Source organism: Odontesthes bonariensis, chromosome 3 (genome assembly GCF_027942865.1).
Source record: "Odontesthes bonariensis isolate fOdoBon6 chromosome 3, fOdoBon6.hap1, whole genome shotgun sequence".
Classification (NCBI taxonomy): Eukaryota; Metazoa; Chordata; class Actinopteri; order Atheriniformes; family Atherinopsidae; genus Odontesthes; species Odontesthes bonariensis.
Window position 1 is genome coordinate 3,319,066 of NC_134508.1, and position 19,222 is coordinate 3,338,287.

The 19,222-nt window shown below is 45.9% G+C and overlaps 1 protein-coding gene across 2 annotated transcripts in view; it reads right to left on the reverse strand.

Moving 5' to 3' along the window:
• The window catches only part of grm7 (glutamate metabotropic receptor 7), a 344,389-nt gene that overhangs the window by 76,525 nt on the left and 248,642 nt on the right, over positions 1-19,222 (reverse strand). The window contains exons 9-10 of one of the 2 annotated variants that reach the window (XM_075460110.1): positions 4,478-4,724; positions 1,351-1,373 (exon numbers count right to left, since the gene is read on the reverse strand). In XM_075460110.1, the coding sequence (XP_075316225.1) occupies positions 1,369-1,373; positions 4,478-4,724 (252 nt within the window). In that variant the 3' untranslated portion in view covers positions 1,351-1,368. The remainder of the gene's footprint in view (positions 1-1,350; positions 1,374-4,477; positions 4,725-19,222) is intronic. The other variant, XM_075460109.1, reaches the window with a different exon arrangement.

Here is a 19,222-nt window from a genome sequence, read left to right on the forward strand (position 1 = left end):
TGTGAGGAAATAAAGGCTGTTCCTGCAGGGTCTCAGCCCAAATAACACTCTCTGTAAGAAACACAGCTGGAGGAAACCGCCTCTGATGGGAGGCAGCAGAACTCCAAGTGTGAGCGAGGAACATTCCTCAAAGTCAGAGCCCCTCAGACTCCACAAAAATCATCAATTACATTTAATTTAGCTTCTGTTTTATCTTCTTTTTTTACTCGTGTTTTAGCTTGTGTTTTAGCTTGTGTTTTAGCTCCTGTTTTAGCTCCTGTTTTAGCTTCTGTTTTAGCTTCTGTTTTAGCTTGTGTTTTAGCCCCTGTTTTAGATCCTGTTTTAGCTTGTGTTTTAGCTCCTGTTTTAGCTCCTGTTTTAGCTCCTGTTTTAGCTTCTGTTTTAGCTCCTGTTTTAGCTTCTGTTTTAGCTTCTGTTTAGCTTCTTTTTTAGCTTCTGTTTTAGCTCCTGTTTTACATCCTGTTTTAGCTCCTGTTTTAGCTCCTGTTTTAGCTTCTGTTTTTACTCCTGTTTTAGCTCCTGTTTTAGCTTCTGTTTTTACTCCTGTTTTAGCTTCTGTTTTAGCTTCTGTTTTTGCTCCTGTTTTAGCTCCTGTTTTACATCCTGTTTTAGCCTTTGTTTTAGCCTTTGTTTTAGCTTCTGTTTTAGCTTCTGTTTTAGCTTCTGTTTTAGCTTCTGTTTTTACTTGTGTTTTAGCTTTTGTTTTTACTCGTGTTTTAGCTTCTGTTTTTACTTATGTTTTAGCTCCTGTTTTAGCTTCTGTTTTAGCTCCTGTTTTAGCTTCTGTTTTTACTCCTGTTTTAGCCTTTGTTTTAGCTCCTGTTTTAGCTTTTGTTTTAACTCGTGTTTTAGCTTCTGTTTTAGCTCCTGATTTAGCTTCTGTTTTAGCTTCTGTTTTACACGCAACACGCTGCTGTATCCCAGCACGTCTTCCTTTGCTTTGAGGAACGGCAGTTGAACGAGGCCTTGATTGTCGGGTTGCTTCTCAGATCCGCCCGTGAACCATCCTCAGATCTCCTCTGGTTTGGGATTTGCCAGCTTCAGACTCGCTGCAGTAAAAGCTGAGGTTGTGGAGGTCAGACGTGCAGTTAAAGCACCTCTTAAAGCAGCACCAGAGAATAACTGTAAATCTGCCACTCCGGCTGTCATACAAGCCTCTCTTCATGTAAAAGTTATGAGTCAGTTAAAAGATGGCGCTGAAGAGCCAAAGACATATATTTAATATTCCCTCCACACTCGCCTCCCTCCTGTCTCCCCTCGTTTCTGCCCCTCTCCCCTCCTCCTCCTCCAGAAGGAAATGGACCAAGGTCAGGACAGCAAAGCAGAAGAAGAAGATTAATTTGCTCTTACCTCTGATAAATTATGAAATTAGCCTGTCAGGGGGAGAAAAACATGATTTGGTGAGTCGTTCCTGAGGACCCAGAAGGGATTCCCACTGCTGGAAGGTAAAGTGATCACACAGCCATGTCATTTAAACTTTTTTATTACTGCCAACGAGCTAACCGAGGCTTCTTTTTCATCTTTATATTTTCATAACACACTCGGTTTCCTGTGAAGAAAGAGGTGATTCTGTGACTTTATGGAAAGATGGAACAAGGTAAGGAGGATCCGACTTAGAAACAGACAAAATATCGTGTTAAAATGTGATGTGTGTTTTCAGATATAACCCCCCCGTCACACAGAAAGAGCTCCCGTCATGTTTTTAGACGCCCAAAGCTCCAGTTTTTATACATTAAAATGCCCTAAAGTTCCATAAAATGTTCACTTTTCATATAAATCAAAAGAATTTGACTTAGAAATGAAATGTTTGGGATGTTATGAACTCATCTGAAGATGTTATCTCAGCTTCTTGGTAAACAGGAAGTAACTGTCGAGTTCCCATGAGTCTGAAAGGCTGGGACCGCCATGTCACACGACACCGTGTGTGCTGAGAATGCGGCGACTTTATATTACGGCTCCAGTTCCATCACAAGTTTATGAATCCTCTCTGATGAAACAGTTCCAATGAGCTGCGTATCTATACTTAGACACCGTGGCTTCTTGGCCCTGTTGTACTGGCCTCTGATGAAGGATCTGCTGTAGCTGACTGTGCTGAGCAGCAGTCACACAGTGGAAGCTGCTTTATTTAAACTCAACAAGCAGCCTTCCTTCCTCAGATTATTAGGGACTGAGCAGTGAAACTGCAAGGACCCTAATAATCTGTAAGGATTACTATTCTTCTGCCGATTCTTTGCAAAAGGTGCTCGAAAACTCTTGAAATTTTGCAAGCGCCACCTGCCAGTCGACGACATGAAAGAATCTAAACTTTATATTTTTGGGAGTCGCTCATTGACTCTGTAGCGCCCCCTACGATGCTTAAAAATGGTCCCCGCATTGGGATTAGTTTGACGTGGGACAACAAAATTCGGTACACTCATTCATCATGCCCAGACGCACAAAAAAGTCTCATACCGCCATGGTCCCGCGTTCACAGGAAGGCGGCCATTTTGGATGGAAAGTGCATTTTGGTGCCATTTTTGACCGATTCCACGCCTTGCATTAGATCGAACTCGTCCTACAGATTTAATGCTACAGACTTCAAACTTGGCCAGGTTACTCTTAAGACATGGGGGGAAAATCATGGAGAAACTTTTCCAAACTCTGAACAGTGTGGGCGTGGCCAGGCGGTGAAAATCGTGTGATGGCGTTTGTGATTTGAAAGCCTTATCATTATCTCAAGGTCATGAAACTTGGCACACGTTTGAATTTACTGAGAGGTAGATTAGGTCTCATACTACAGCCCCCCTGCTGGAACTACTAATGGCTTTATGTATCAGTCTATGCAGCCTGTGGTCTGAGGTGGGGGTGTTGCTATCGATCAGTATCGACAATAATTGTGGTATTAAAATAATGAAATATCAATATTTAGAGTTGATTATACCGATATGATAACATTGACATTTGATCTTAGCTGATTGAGTAAAAACATTATAGATCACCGGTTAGGGTTCAGTGCAGCTTTGACAGTTCCTTACCTCCTATTTTCTAAAAAAGGATAAAAAACTGTGGGGAGTTGGTCTAATATCTGTATATTTTTATAGTTTTTACTGCATATTGCCTGCGTTAAAGTGATCTAATAGTTGGATGTTTACTCAAGGTTCCCAGAGTTTCTGAGAGCAGAATGGGAGGCAGAGCCTTCAGTTATCAGGCCCCTCTCTGTGGAACCAGCTGCCAGTTTGGGAGGCAGAGCCTTCAGTTATCAGGCCCCTCTCTGTGGAACCAGCTGCCAGTTTGGGAGGCAGAGCCTTCAGTTATCAGGCCCCTCTCTGTGGAACCAGCTGCCAGTTTGGGAGGCAGAGCCTTCAGTTATCAGGCCCCTCTCTCTGGAACCAGCTGCCAGTTTGGGAGGCAGAGCCTTCAGTTATCAGGCCCCTCTCTGAGGAACCAGCTGCCAGTTTGGGAGGCAGAGCCTTCAGTTATCAGGCCCCTCTCTGAGGAACCAGCTGCCAGTTTGGGAGGCAGAGCCTTCAGTTATCAGGCCCCTCTCTGTGGAACCAGCTGCCAGTTTGGGAGGCAGAGCCTTCAGTTATCAGGCCCCTCTCTGTGGGACCAGCTGCCAGTTTGGGAGGCAGAGCCTTCAGTTATCAGGCTCCTCTCTGTGGAACCAGCTGCCAGTTTGGGAGGCAGAGCCTTCAGTTATCAGGCCCCTCTCTGTGGGACCAGCTGCCAGTTTGGGAGGCAGAGCCTTCAGTTATCAGGCCCCTCTCTGTGGAACCAGCTGCCAGTTTGGGAGGCAGAGCCTTCAGTTATCAGGCCCCTCTCTGTGGAACCAGCTGCCAGTTTGGGAGGCAGAGCCTTCAGTTATCAGGCCTTTCTGATAAAGCCTATAGTTGGGGATGGCTTATTCATACACATCTGACTGTTATTTTCTTTAAGAATGAGGAGCTTGTTGGTCTGAATTTTGTCTCTTTACTGGTTCACAAGAGATGTTGACCGAAAAAAGTTCTTTTTAATCCTTCAGCTCGTATTTATACTCATAAATCAGGTGTATTTACTCCTCAGATGGAACAGAGGGAGGAGACAGAGACAATGCATCTACACAATAACAACAGACTGAATTAAATGATTAAGGAAATGGAATAAAGAGAGAACAGGGAGTTTTATAGTTGAATGCATCCACAGGTGGCACAAGCAGCTGCTGTAGATGGTTTAACTCCAGCCTATTTCAGGTCAGTCGGTTGCAGTCTGCAGCCTCACCACCAGATGTCACTAAATCCTAAACAGAGCTCCTTGAAACAATGCGATCGTGTTAAAAGAAACGTCCACCTCAGGAAGAAGTGGCACAGTTTCACATCGCTGTTGGATAAACAGAACAACCTTTAGTGTGATTCTGTTTACGCTTCATTTACCATCTTTATACGTTTCCACCGAGGAGCCGTTAAACTTCTGCTGCATGAAACAAACAGAGCAGTTTTACTCGGGTTTCATCTGTACTCACTGTTGGGGTCGACGTTCTCACACAGCTCCGTCTTGGCCTCTCCGTTGGGCCGCTCGCTGGCCTTGTGGGAGAGGCGGGACGACATGGTGGCGGCTGTGACGACGGCCTTGAAGGATCGTTTCCTCTTCTGCACGTTGAGCTCCGGGTGGAAGATGATGACGTAGACTTTGGGCATGTAGAGCATCCCGAGGGCGACGGATGCGCTCAGGTTCATGGAGATGGTCAGCGTGGTGGTCTGGATGTACAGCTGTGGGAACAGGTGGATATGGGGAGGTTAGTTTCCTCCTCAGCACCTCTACACGATACGAGAAGGTCAGGAAGCTGGTCGTCTAACTTAATTTTCATGAAAAATAAATAGATCTCTTTATTATCAAGTCATGGCCACTCGCTATGAATCTGAGCGAGTGGCCATGACTTGTGGAGTCCCCCAGGGGTCAATTCTTGGACCTCTTCTGTTTAATTATGCTCCCTTTGGGTCAGATATTGCAGAACTTTAACATCAATTATCACAGTTATGCAGACGATACACAACTTTATGTGTCTCTGTCACCATGGCGACTGCAGCCCAGCAGACGTAATGTGTCAGTGTCTGCAGGAAGTAAACACCTGGATGAGAGAGAATTTTCTACAATTAAATGAAGACAAAACTGAGATCATTCTGTTTGGTAGCAAAGAGAAGAGGGTCAGCGTTGGTAAATATCTTGAGACTCGGCCCCTTACGATCACTGACCGAGTCGGTAACCTCGGAGTGTTGATAGACTCAGATCTGACTTTCAGCAGCCACATCAAAGCTGTCACCAAGGCAGCTTTTTACCACCTCAGAAACATCAACAGAATTAAAGGTTTCCTTTTAACTGGACTTGGTAAAAGAGCATTAAACATCTGCAGCTCATCCAGAACGCTGCTGCTGGAGTTTTAACCCGGACTAAGGCTACCTTTACACGGAAACGATCTGAAACCAAAACGCAAAAGTGGCGTTCCGTTTTCACTTTTAAATCTGCGTTTAGACGAGCGTTTTAGGGTGAAACTCTGCGTGCATACGGAAACGCAAAAGTGTGCAAGCTACCTTCTTAACGACAGGGACAGGCGCCCGCATGTGTGTTACTTGTCCCTCAATGTGAGGACGGAGTTCGTCACTCAGGGCAAACAGAGACTCCTTCGACATGCGAAAATTTTCATGCTACGCTTGGTCGTCTACCACTCCATTCATGAAGTTATCCCACCACTGAGAAGTCCTCCCAGGTCTCACCCACAGCTGGCTAGGTCGCCTGCTCTCTCTATGAACTTCAAGAATTTCGAGAACGTAGCTCATATTTTTGGTCTGTTCTTTACTACTCTCGCTCATCATTGCTGTTATCTGATGAAATGACTCTTGAACGTCAATTACCGCGCCTAAGGCGAGTTGAAAGTCCGCAGGGACGGACATGTTGATAGCCTACTGATGTGTTTCCCACGGTTTTCTGGCGCTTTATTATGCTTGTCACGTCATTTACTATGTGACGAGAAACGCAGTTTTGCGTTTTCATCGTTTACACGGTGGCGCGACAGTGGAGCGTTTTCAAGAATTCCACTCTGGAGGGCGGTTTCACTTTTTTGCGTTTTCATGCCCCCAAAACGCCGTTTCCATCTAAACGATATAGTGCATCCGCAAAAAGGTTTTGTGTTTTTAATCCGTTTTCGTTTCCGTGTATACGGCCCCTAAGAGATCTGAACACATCACAGCAGCTTTAAAATCTTTACTCTGGCTTCCAGTCAGTCACAGAATAGATTTTAAAAGCCTGCTGATGGTTTACAATCTGTGATCTGTTCAGAGAATATAAAGCCAGCAGAGCTCTTAGATCCAAGGACTCAGGTCAGCTGGTCCAGTCCAGAGTCCAGACTAAACATGGAGAAGCAGCATTTAGCTGTTATGCTGCAAACAAGTGGAACAAACTGCCAGTGGAGATTAAACTTTCACCAAATGGAGACATTTTTAAATCCAGGTTAAAAACATTTCTGTTCTCATGTGTCTATGCATGAAATCTGCACGCTATCTTTGAACTTAAATTCATTTAAATGATTTTATTTGTTTCTCTTTATGTTCTTTTATGTATTTTTAATGCTTCTTCCACTCCCTGCTGCAATGCTTTTATTTTATGTGAAGCACTTTGAACTGTTTTGTACATGAAATGTGCTACAAATAAATTTGACTTGATTTGATTTATTAAAACAGAATCTATAAACAGATACTCGGTCACTTTGACTGTTTCGGTCTGTGTTGTCATTCATGTCAGAGAATAAAAGAACCTCAGAGACCGAACAGGATTGTTACAGAACTGAAGTCTGGACACTTTTTATGAGCAGGTGAAGGATTGTTTTTTATTATCCGGCGTGTTCTCGACCCTCACCTGCAGCCAATAACGGCAGCAGCTGGCTGAGCCGCATCATTAATGTTTTATGCGCTGTGTATATTGGCCTTGCATCTGAAGCCGCGGCCCTCTGAACCCAATAGAGGACCGATATTGGTCCGAGATGAATGCATAAAGAGGCCCGGGCCGGGCTGTAATGGGGTTCCCAGAGTGGCTTTCACAGAGTGCAGCCCCACTGTCTTTATGTGTTATGGCCCTGCTGTCACAGTCTGATGTACGCCATTTATAGAGAAGTCACAGGAGGATATTCAGACTGGAAGAACCCGGCAGAAACGATCAGACGGTGTTTTATGCTTTGTGTGTTTCAGATGTGACGGAAACATTACAGTCATGAAGAAAATGGAGGCTTTTAATCCACTTATACATTGCAAAAAATCAAAGTCTTACCAAGTATATTTGTCTCATTTCTAGTCAAAATATCTCGTTACACTTAATATAAGACACAACTGCCTAACAAGTACCATTTCAGCCAGATATAGGGACTTGTTTGAAGACAATACATCTGGAATATCTTGTTAAATGAAAAAGTCTTGAAAACAAATTGTTTTGAGTCACATATCATATGAAACAAGCTTTTTTTTTTTTATTTGAAGAGGTTTTTAAGCTAATTTCAAGATCACTTTTAACTCAAAAGTCCTAAATATCACATCTTATTTCAAGAAATCTTGACAAGCCGATTTTCACTAGTTCCATTGGCAGATTTTTTTGCCTATTTCAATCAAAAATGTCTTGTATTTGCTGTTTTTCTTACTTATTTTTGGAGGAGCATTTTTTCCAGTGTACTGTAACACACAAAAGTTTGGGCACCGTTTGTAGGCAAGATGAACTGATCACAAAAAGAATTATAAATTAAAAGTGAATTATAATTGTTTCACACTGTTTGTAAGATTAGTTGTCAATCTTCCCAGGAGTGGACGTCCCAGCAAGGTCACCCCAAGGTCAGAAACCCACGAGCTACATCTCAGACTCTGCGGGCCTCAGTTAGCATGCTAAAGGTAAAAGGTCACCCCAAGGTCAGAAACCCAAGAGCTACATCTCAGACTCTGCAGGCCTCAGTCAGCATGTTAAAGGTTAAAGGTCACCCCAAGGTCAGAAACCCAAGAGCTACATCTCAGACTCTGCAGGCCTCAGTTAGCATGTTAAAGGTTAAAGGTCACGACAGCACAGTTAGAAACAGACTGAACAGGTATGGCTTGTGTGGAAGGGCTGCAGGAGAAAGCCTCTTCTCTCTAAAAAGAACATGGCAGCACAGCTTAGGTTTGCAAAGCTGCATCTGAACAAACCACAAGACTTCTGGAACAATGTCCTTTGGACAGAGCAGACCAAAGTGGAGATGTTTGCTCATGATGCACAGCAGCACGTTTGGAGGAAACCAAACACAGCATATCAGCACAAACACCTCACACCAGCTGTCAAGCACGGTGGTGGAGGGCTGATGATCTGGGCTGGTTCTGCAGCCACAGGACCTGGACACCTCGCAGTCACTGAGCCCACCATGAACTCCTCTGGATACCAAAGTGTTCTAGAGTCAGATGTGAGGCCGTCTGTCCGACAGCTAAAGCTGTGCTGAAACTGGCTCATCAACAGGACAATGGCTGTGTTCCAAACCGCATACTTCTCCTACTTCTCCTACTACTCATACTAACGTTTTGAGTTAGTATGCGAGTTTGAGTAAGCGAGAAGTTCCCGGATGCATACTAGATTCTCCTAAATGTTGGGTATGCATCATGAGGTTACTACTCATACTCAAACTACCCAAGATGCAACGTAACGTGACGTCGCCAATCGTCATTTCCTGTCAAAACGGCAGTTTCAAGCTAGCTACAACGAGGGTAGGTTCACTTCCTGTTTTCAAAACAAAAGCACCAATTGTATCGTAATGGCTTTCCCTATGATAAAAGGCAACGGGTATTTTATTTTGTGAAAATGACCGGAAGTGCGTTGCTCACTGCGGCTAGCTTTAATTTTTTTTCAGAAAATTGTTTTGGGGGCTTTTGTGCCTTTAATGGATAGGAAAGTTCAGACAGACAGGAAGCAGAGAGAAGGGGAACAACACGCAGCAAAGGGCCGTCCGATGTGGGACTCGAAACGGGGCCAGCTGCAGCGAGGACTATAGCCTCTGCTCCCCTGTTTTATTATTTATTTTATTATTATAAAAGTCTGCTGCTCACAGGCTTTTATTTTGTAAAAGTCTGTTGCTGTCTGCTGTGGAACAGGAAAAGAAAGTAATCGGCGGATCCACCAAACATGGAGAAGGGTACGGAACTTTTACTCGGCCATTTTCATTTTAAAGTTCTTCCAGACGGCGGAGTCGACAGAACCAAAGTCATCTGTAAACACTGCCAAGTTGAATTGTCTTCTCAGCGTAGTAGTTCCAGTCTAAAATATCACTTAAAGGCAAAACACACAACTGATAGCAGCAAGTCATTCAAGGAAACAGACAGTGGAGCGAGGCTTCTACATAAAAACTACAGAAAGATGCTGATGTTAAAAGTGTGTTTGCACAACAAATGTTATGGCACTTTCATTCATATGGCAGCACATTTAAAATAAAGCTAAATGCTAAAAGCTATACACTACTTTTCGATTCATTTTTGGATTCTGCGTACAAATGCGATTAATCGCGATTAATCAGGGAAATCATGCGATTAATTAGATTAAACATTTTAATCTAAAACCAACACACGTCAGTCCCGCTTTCATTTCTGATCTGACCTAAACGGCCATTAAAAGCAGAATCTGTGGACCTCACATTGTAAAATGCTTCTACATGGTTGATCTGTTCGAGGCGTGAGGAGGAGGCCCGTTAATCAGACACCTCCCCGGGCTCGTTAGGAGGAAACACAGCCGACTGCTCCGGGATCGGCTCTGTTAAAACTCTGTTCCGGGTCCATCAGACACACGATGGAAGCAGCAGGAGCAGCTGAGTGTTTGGCCCCATACGGAGGCCAAGAAAAAACACATTTTCAACAGTTATGATGAAACGGAGCGGTGCGACAGCAGCTCAGCTGGACGCCTGAAAACATACGGGACAAAGAAAATAACCTCATTTCCTCTAATGTAATGACACACAACAGGGTGCGGAACAACAACAGGGAAAGTTCCACCTGCTGGTTCAAAGCGAAACTAACTGAACCTCAACTTAATGTGACCCGAAGGACGTCGGACCAATCAGATGTTATGGACTAAATCTGATTAGATAAACACTGACAACCCGGGGTGGTCCGTGGCGTAGTGGGTACAGCAGGCGCCGGTTCGAGTCCCGCATCAGACAGCTTTCCTGTCCATTAAAGCAGAGATGGGCAAGGCAATTTTATTTATAGAGCACGATTCGTACACAAGGTAATTCAAAGTGCTTTACAGCTACCGTACATAAAATCACAAGAAGGCAATAAAATCATTTAAAAAAAACAAAAAAAACATTAAAAATAATCATTAACCTTATAGCACCCACAGTTGCAGATATGCAACAAGCTTTTTATTTATTTACATTATTTATTTACATTATATTTTTATTTACATTACATTATTTGATTTTTTTAATTTACATTCATGTGTAATATTTTTTTACATTACATTTTATGTAAAAATGGGTGGGAATAAACCAATATTTTTGGTTTATTGGCAGTAGCATATCTGCAACTGTGGGTGCTACAAGGTTAATTAATTAATTTAAAAGTGAAGAGTGCAGATGAAATACTTTCAGGTGTCATATGCACAGCTAAATAGAACTGGGGACTCGAGTTGCTGTTTTGATGACTTGTGACTCGACTTGAAAAAAAATAAAAGACTTGAGACTCGACTCGGACTTGGAAGTTAAAGACTCGGCACTTGACTTGACTGGAGACACGATGACTTGAGTGTTATTCAGTTCATGTTTTCAGTTTGAATATAAAATGAATAAATTAATTAAAATAATAACATTGATTACCCGGTAGGAGCGCAGGCTGAGAATGGCGTCATGATTGGATCCCTACCCTGTCGATCAGCCATGCCCTCTCTACATACCTTAGTGTTTATTGGAGAGAATAAACTCATATCAGATATGCATCAACATGTCAGCGGGACCGAGAGTCGTTGTCTTCGGCTTTCGTAATCACCATTTTGACGGCAAAAGACGAACAGCTCAGTGCAAGACATGCGGCGTCAACATCTCAGACAGCCAGACGACAACTTCCAACTTTGTTCGTCATTTGAAGATCCATTCTGACCAGTAAGTGCTCGTTAAATTAGCTAATATTATCCTGTTAGCCTAGTCGTTAGTTAGCTAACGTTAGCTTGATATGATACGGGGTGGGGGCGGTCGGTTTGGTGGAACTTTTTTAAGAATTTATTTGCTAACATTAACTCCAGACAACATGCCGACCGGCTCATCACAAGACCGGCTGTACGTTTTATGAACAAGCAAGCAACAAGCAACAAGCAACAAAGGGTTAAACAAGCTAAAATTGCAATAATAAGGTGACTTTGACTTGACCAAGAAAAAATTACTTGGGACTTGCACATGTGTGATTTGGTCCCATCTCTGCATTAAAGGCACAAAAGCCCCAAAAAATAATAATTAAAAAAAAAACTGCATTAATGCGCGAAAAAATATTTATCGCCGTTAAATAATGAACGAGTTAACGCGATAATTAGCGAGTTAACTCGCCCAGCCCTATTTTTTTGTTGCTACATCAAAATATGAATTAATTATCTTTGCTGCGTGTTGTTCCCCCTCTCTCTGCTTCCTGTCTCTCACTGTCCTATCTAATAAAGGCATAAAAATGCCTTTATTCTGTCAGTCACAGAATAGATTTTAAAAGCCTGCTGATGGTTTACAATCTGTGATCTGTTCAGAGAATATAAAGCCAGCAGAGCTCTTAGATCCAAGGACTCAGGTCAGCTGGTCCAGTCCAGAGTCCAGACTAAACATGGAGAAGCAGCATTTAGCTGTTATGCTGCAAACAAGTGGAACAAACTGCCAGTGGAGATTAAACTTTCACCAAATGTAGACATTTTTACATCCAGGTTAAAGACATTTCTGTTCTCATGTGTCTATGCATGAAATCTGCACGATATCTTTGAACTTATCTGGACTGTTGCTTGTTTTTAAATTCATTTAAATTATTTTATTTGTTTCTCTTTATATTCTTTTATGTATTTTAATGCTTCTTCCACTCCCTGCTGCAATGCTTTTATTTTATGTAAAGCATTTTGAACTGTTTTGTACATGAAATGTGCTACAAATAAATTTGATTTGATTTTGATTTGATAAAAAGCCCCAAAAAATAATTCAAAAAACCCAAAAAACACTTACAACCGCTTAACAAAGACTCGCTCTTACAGCAGATGACTTCACTGAAACACACTTGGTCCGAATCCACACTTTAACCACCGGCTTCGCGTCTCAGACGCTACATCCACGTCTCTCTGTGCACGACGGTTCCAGAACAACTTCTCTGAATGTAGGTCAGAGTCTCGCTGTAAACTCAGGTTAGCTTCAGGCTTCAGAGCTGGTGACGCTCACTGGTTTCCACCTCCACCTTGTTTCACAGTCTCACGGCTCTGTGGGATTTGGACAGTTTTGAGTGACTCGTTTCACTTCCACTTGCAGGCACAGCCCTGCGTTACAGACCGAGCTCTCTGTATAAGCAACAAAAGCAGCTTTTCAGCTGTCTGATGTCTCTGAGTCTTTAAAACAACAAGTGTCAGGAGGAGTTACTGGATTCATGTCAAACATGTCAATAAATGAAGAATACTTTGTGGATTCTGCAGAAACACAGAGATGAAGCTGACTCGTCCGACTTGATGCTGAGCCAAGCGGCTTCGTCTCATCTCTGATGTCTTGTTGCAGCTCTGCTCGCCTCAGAGATGTTTCATTACCCAGAAACCAGTTTAGATTCTCAAACTCACTCTGAGGGTGCGAAGCTTCCAGCTGCTCTGCGCTCCGATCAGCTCGCTCTGAAGAGTTAAAGAGCGTAACGAAGGTGGCTGACACTGTCCTTAGCGACTGACTCAACGTAGCTATCCATCATCCAGGGGCCACCACACGACGCCACAAAGGGCTGAGCAGGAACTCTGAGCACCTCAGGGGACAGATGAGAGCCTCAGGGCAGCTGTGGCCCCCTGTGGAGCAGCAGGGACTGAAGCTCAGGGGACGCCCCCCTTATCCAGCTCATCACCTGTTGGAGTTCCAGCAAAAAGCCCCAAACAGTGTGAAAGTTGGGAGCCAGCATGTCGCCCTCTAGTGGTGACGTTTGGAGTCTGAGAAGCTCGTCTCAATCTAACCTCACTTTAACTTTCACTTCTGCCCAGGTCGCACCCTGTCCTACACCTAGGTTATGGCCTCTCCAACGACCAGGGTGTGGCCTCTCCTACAACTAGGTTACGGCCTCTCCAACAACCAGGGTGTGGCCTCTCCTACAACTAGGTTACGGCCTCTCCAACGACCAGGGTGTGGCCTCTCCTACAACTAGGTTATGGCCTCTCCAACGACCAGGGTGTGGCCTCTCCTACAACTAGGTTATGGCCTCTCCAACGACCAGGGTGTGGCCTCTCCTACAACTAGGTTACGGCCTCTCCAACGACCAGGGTGTGGCCTCTCCTACAACTAGGTTATGGCCTCTCCAACGACCAGGGTGTGGCCTCTCCTACAACTAGGTTATGGCCTCTCCAACGACCAGGGTGTGGCCTCTCCTACAACTAGGTTACGGCCTCTCCAACGACCAGGGTGTGGCCTCTCCTACAACTAGGTTACGGCCTCTCCAACGACCAGGGTGTGGCCTCTCCTACAACTAGGTTATGGCCTCTCCAACGACCAGGGTGTGGCCTCTCCTACAACTAGGTTACGGCCTCTCCAACGACCAGGGTGTGGCCTCTCCTACAACTAGGTTATGGCCTCTCCTACAACTAGGTTACGGCCTCTCCAACGACCAGGTTGCGACCTATCCTACAACTAGGTTACGGCCTCTCCTACAACTAGGTTATGGCCTCTCCAACAACCAGGGTGTGGCCTCTCCTACAACTAGGTTATGGCCTCTCCAACAACCAGGGTGTGGCCTCTCCTACAACTAGGTTACGGCCTCTCCAACAACCAGGGTGTGGCCTCTCCTACAACTAGGTTACGGCCTCTCCAACGACCAGGGTGTGGCCTCTCCTACAACTAGGTTATGGCCTCTCCAACGACCAGGGTGTGGCCTCTCCTACAACTAGGTTATGGCCTCTCCAACGACCAGGGTGTGGCCTCTCCTACAACTAGGTTACGGCCTCTCCAACGACCAGGGTGTGGCCTCTCCTACAACTAGGTTATGGCCTCTCCAACGACCAGGGTGTGGCCTCTCCTACAACTAGGTTATGGCCTCTCCAACGACCAGGGTGTGGCCTCTCCTACAACTAGGTTACGGCCTCTCCAACGACCAGGGTGTGGCCTCTCCTACAACTAGGTTACGGCCTCTCCAACGACCAGGGTGTGGCCTCTCCTACAACTAGGTTATGGCCTCTCCAACGACCAGGGTGTGGCCTCTCCTACAACTAGGTTACGGCCTCTCCAACGACCAGGGTGTGGCCTCTCCTACAACTAGGTTATGGCCTCTCCTACAACTAGGTTACGGCCTCTCCAACGACCAGGTTGCGACCTATCCTACAACTAGGTTACGGCCTCTCCTACAACTAGGTTATGGCCTCTCCAACAACCAGGGTGTGGCCTCTCCTACAACTAGGTTATGGCCTCTCCAACAACCAGGGTGTGGCCTCTCCTACAACTAGGTTACGGCCTCTCCTACAACTAGGTTACGGCCTCTCCAACGACCAGGTTGCGACCTATCCTACAACTAGGTTACGGCCTCTCCTACAACTAGGTTACGGCCTCTCCAACGACCAGGGTGTGGCCTCTCCTACAACTAGGTTGCAGCCTGTCCTACTGGATTGCGGCCTCACAGTATAACACAGTGGAATAAAAATGAAATATTATTTTAATCTAATTCAAGGTTAACTTCCCCCCTCTGTCTTCTTCCCTCTCACCGGGGATGGTTCCCATTGCTTTTACACAGTTTGGAATATGCTTTGTAGTGTTTCACAGAGTCCTTGACCCAACAGGGAAAAGCTGTGATACTCATCTGCTGCAGGTTGTATTTAGGTCAGTGAACACAGGATCCTTCATGTAAATCCATGAAGGCTGCAGAGGTCGTTGTGCTGACCTGCAGCAGAATTCACCAAAGAATTAAATATATTAATGGGATGTTCAATGAAAGCTGTTTTTGATTTGGTCTAACTGGACTGGACCACCAACCTTCTCCCAGTTCACCTGCACAGCAGCAGCATCCAGGTACTGAATCTGTGAACTGTGAGAGAAAACCTTCCAGACTTCCTGCTGCTTCTGACTTCCTCTGCGGGAGACCATGGAAGCGCTGGTGTCTGATTATGAGCCAACAACTCAGATGAGCTTTTGTGTATTTATAGTCAATTATTTTACATGAAAAATATGTTGCACGCTTACAGGTTTCCTCCTTTAAAAACAGCAATTATTCCTTTTCCCTCCACTTTTGTTTGGTCCAAACCAGAGAAGACGAAGTCTGCGCAAAGAGAGAAGATATATTCTTTGAACTGAATTGTGACTATAGTTGAATTTCTTCTTATCAGATGTGAGGTTTGAGAGACTGATTTGAGAAATCTTGGTTCCCCTTTTCTTTAGCCGACATTGTACAGATGGTTACTTGGTATTTATTTATTTATGGTTACATAGTTTAGCCTCGAACAGTTTTTAAGACTTCAAACCAACGCACAGGGTCACCGATTTAAAAATAAATAATTGTGTTGAGGGGGGGCAGGCTAGGACCGGTCATCCCACCACAGGGCCCCTGCCTCCACACAAGAGGTCAAATCTGTTGAGCGTTTGAAGCAGGCCACCGGGAGGGCGGTCATCCAGTGGCTAGCGAAGCCAACAGGGGTGGTTTGACCAAGGCGAGAGTGTCTGGCAACCAAGCCGCGAACACCCTCTCCAATCGTTGGCAACAGAGTACGAGGAAATGAACCCCACACTTCCCGCTAGCATAGCCCCCTTCCCGCCGCTAGCGTAGACTCCTTCCTGCCGCTAGCATAGCCCCCTTCCCGCCGCTAGTTTATTCTCCTTCTCGCCGCTAGCATAGCCCCATGTCCCGCCGCTAGCATAGCCCCCTTCCCGCCACTAGCATATTCTCCTTTCCGCCGCTAGCATAGCTCCCTTCCCGCCACTAGCATAGCCCCCTTTCCGCCACTTGCATAGCCCCCATCCCGCCGCTAGCATAGCCCCCTTTCCGCCTCTTGCATAGCTCCCATCCCGCCGCTAGCATAGCCCCCTTCCCGCAGCTAGCATAGCCCCTTTTCCGCCTCTTGCATAGCCTCCATCCCGCCGGTAGCATAGCCCCCTTCCCGCCGCTAGCATAGCCCCTTTTCCGCCTCTTGCATAGCCTCCATCCCGCCGGTAGCATAGCCCCCTTCCCGCCGCTAGCATAGCCCCTTTTCCACCTCTTGCATAGCCTCTTGCATAGCCTCCATCCCGCCGCTAGCATAGCCCCCTTCCTGCTGCTGGCATAGCGCCTGTTTCCATCCACGTCAGAACTATACACTGTTTCATTTTCAGGTGGTTCGTGCAGCTAAATGAAACAGATTATTGTGATAAATTCAGTATCTTATCAGATCAAACAGCATTGTAAAATAATGACTGACACATTTCCACATGAGTGTGAGTTTATAATTTATAATTCATACAGAAGTGTAACGAGGCTGGATGATTTTTGCTGTTATTTGACTTATTTAACAGCCAAAATCTGGATTCAGAACAGCAGAAAAATACATTAAAAATGTATTTTTCATATCTTCATGAAACATTCTACTGAATTTTCAAAGAATGTATCTCAATGGAAGTGAATTCAAAGCCTTTAAAGACTGACAGAGAGTTGTGGATCCTGTGGAACAGGTGGAGGAGGATTAAAGAGGAAAGCAGAGGCAGAAAGAAAAGTTTTCACAGAGCAACAGAAGCATAATTACGGCAGCATGAAGCGAGCCTGAGAGAAAACGCTGTAAATATTACAGCTTCAGTCTCACTTCTCTGAGGTGTCACTATAAGCAGAATATTAAACTTTGAAGACTTTTTTTCCATCTCTGAATATTCTTTTCATTCTTGTTAACACTACAGATCTTTACTGATGCTTCTCTAGCTGACCTACTTTTTCACGCTCACAGCTGCTGTCCATTCACAATCTTTCATCTGACTGATTCAGAGTCCGTTCTGAGACTCCCGTTATGCAGAATTATAATATAAACGCACCGCTCACACTGATCCCGCCTTAAAAAAGCATCTAAATTTGCGGCTTGACTGAAAACACCAAGCTTTAACTTTCAGTAGCAGTTCATCTTACAATGACTGCATCCGTATTTTTGTATCTTTTATAGTTTTTTACGCCATCACAGTTAAAGTTTTATGATTTTTCCACAGAATGCGCTGATGTCACACTAAAACCCCGACCCTGTATAATTAAGTATTTTTCACTACAAATACAATTTATACATCAAAATGAAGCATTTTTACCTTCTTTGTAACCAAGTTTGTTTTCACCGTATTTGTCTCAGGAGTGAAAGTGAGGAGAAACAGACAAACTAATGTTTTCAGTTTGTACCCACTTAACTCCGCCTTTGCCCTTCCCCTATTTTAGCCTTGGCTCCTCCCCTAATTGAGCCTTAGCTCCTCCCCTAATTGAGCCTTAGCCCCTCCCCTAATTGAACCTGAGCTCCTCCCCTAATTGAGCCTTAGCTTAATATTTTTCTCAGTATCAGTTTCTGTTTATCTGTTTTTTATACTTTACATTTGATGATTTTCAAAATGTAAAGTTTTCTTTAAAAAAAACAACTTGGTGCCAAAAGGGTTAAACTTTATATCCTGATCAAGACCAAGATCGATCAATAATGAAAATAATATTGTGATATTATCTGTTGTCATGTCGTCCAGCCCCAAACTCTGTTTACGACAAAGCAGAAATTCACTTTTATTTCAGTTTAGGATGAACAAGCCACGCCCCCTTCAGATGTGGGAGGGGCCAAAAACATCCTTAAACTGTGCGCCTCTGAGCAGAGGAGCAGGAGGCTGAAACCAGAGAAGTGAGAGGAGGAGAGGAGGAGCTGAGAGGAAGGTTCAGAGGGATGAGACAGAGATCAGCTGGTGGGAGAGCTGCGGAATGATGAACGAGGGAAAAGGAGGGCAGAGGAGACACCGAGAAGTCCGGGAGGAAGGATGGATGAGGAGGATTTAAAAGAAAAACGCGTCCTCTCCCCACCGGCGTTCCTCAGAGACGCGTCCTCTCCCCACTGGTGTTCCTCAGGGACGCGTCCTCTCCCCACCGGCGTTCCTCAGGGACGCGTCCTCTCCCCACCCGCGTTCCTCAGAGACGTCTCCTCTCCCCACCGGTGTTCCTCAGAGACGTCTCCTCTCCCCACTGGTGTTCCTCAGGGACGTGTCTTCTCCCCACTGGTGTTCCTCAGGGACGCGTCCTCTCCCCACCGGCGTTCCTCAGGGACGCGTCCTCTCCCCACCGGCGTTCCTCAGGGACGCGTCCTCTCCCCACTGGTGTTCCTCAGGGACGCGTCCTCTCCCCACCGTCGTTCCTCAGGGACGCGTCCTCTCCCCACCGGCGTTCCTCAGGGACGCGTCCTCTCCCCACTGGTGTTCCTCAGGGACGCGTCCTCTCCCCACCGTCGTTCCTCAGGGACGCGTCCTCTCCCCACCGGCGTTCCTCAGGGACGCGTCCTCTCCCCACAGGTGTTCCTCAGGGACGCGTCCTCTCCCCACCGTCGTTCCTCAGGGACGCGTCCTCTCCCCACCGGCTCTCCTCAGGGACGCGTCCTCTCCCCACCGTCGTTCGTCAGGGACGCGTCCTCTCCCCACCGGCTTTCCTCAGGGACGCGTCCTCTCCCCACCGGCGTTCCTCAGGGACGCATCCTCTCCCCACTGGCTTTCCTCAGGGACGCGTCCTCTCCCCACCGGTGTTCCTCAGGGACGCGTCCTCTCCCCACCGGCGTTCCTCAGAGACGCGTCCTCTCCCCACTGGTGTTCCTCAGGGACGCGTCCTCTCCCCACCGGCGTTCCTCAGGGACGCGTCCTCTCCCCACTGGCTTTCCTCAGGGACACGTCCTCTCCCCACCGGTGTTCCTCAGAGACGTCTCCTCTCCCCACTGGTGTTCCTCAGGGACGTGTCTTCTCCCCACTGGTGTTCCTCAGGGACGCGTCCTCTCCCCACCGGCGTTCCTCAGGGACGCGTCCTCTCCCCACCGGCGTTCCTCAGGGACGCGTCCTCTCCCCACTGGTGTTCCTCAGGGACGCGTCCTC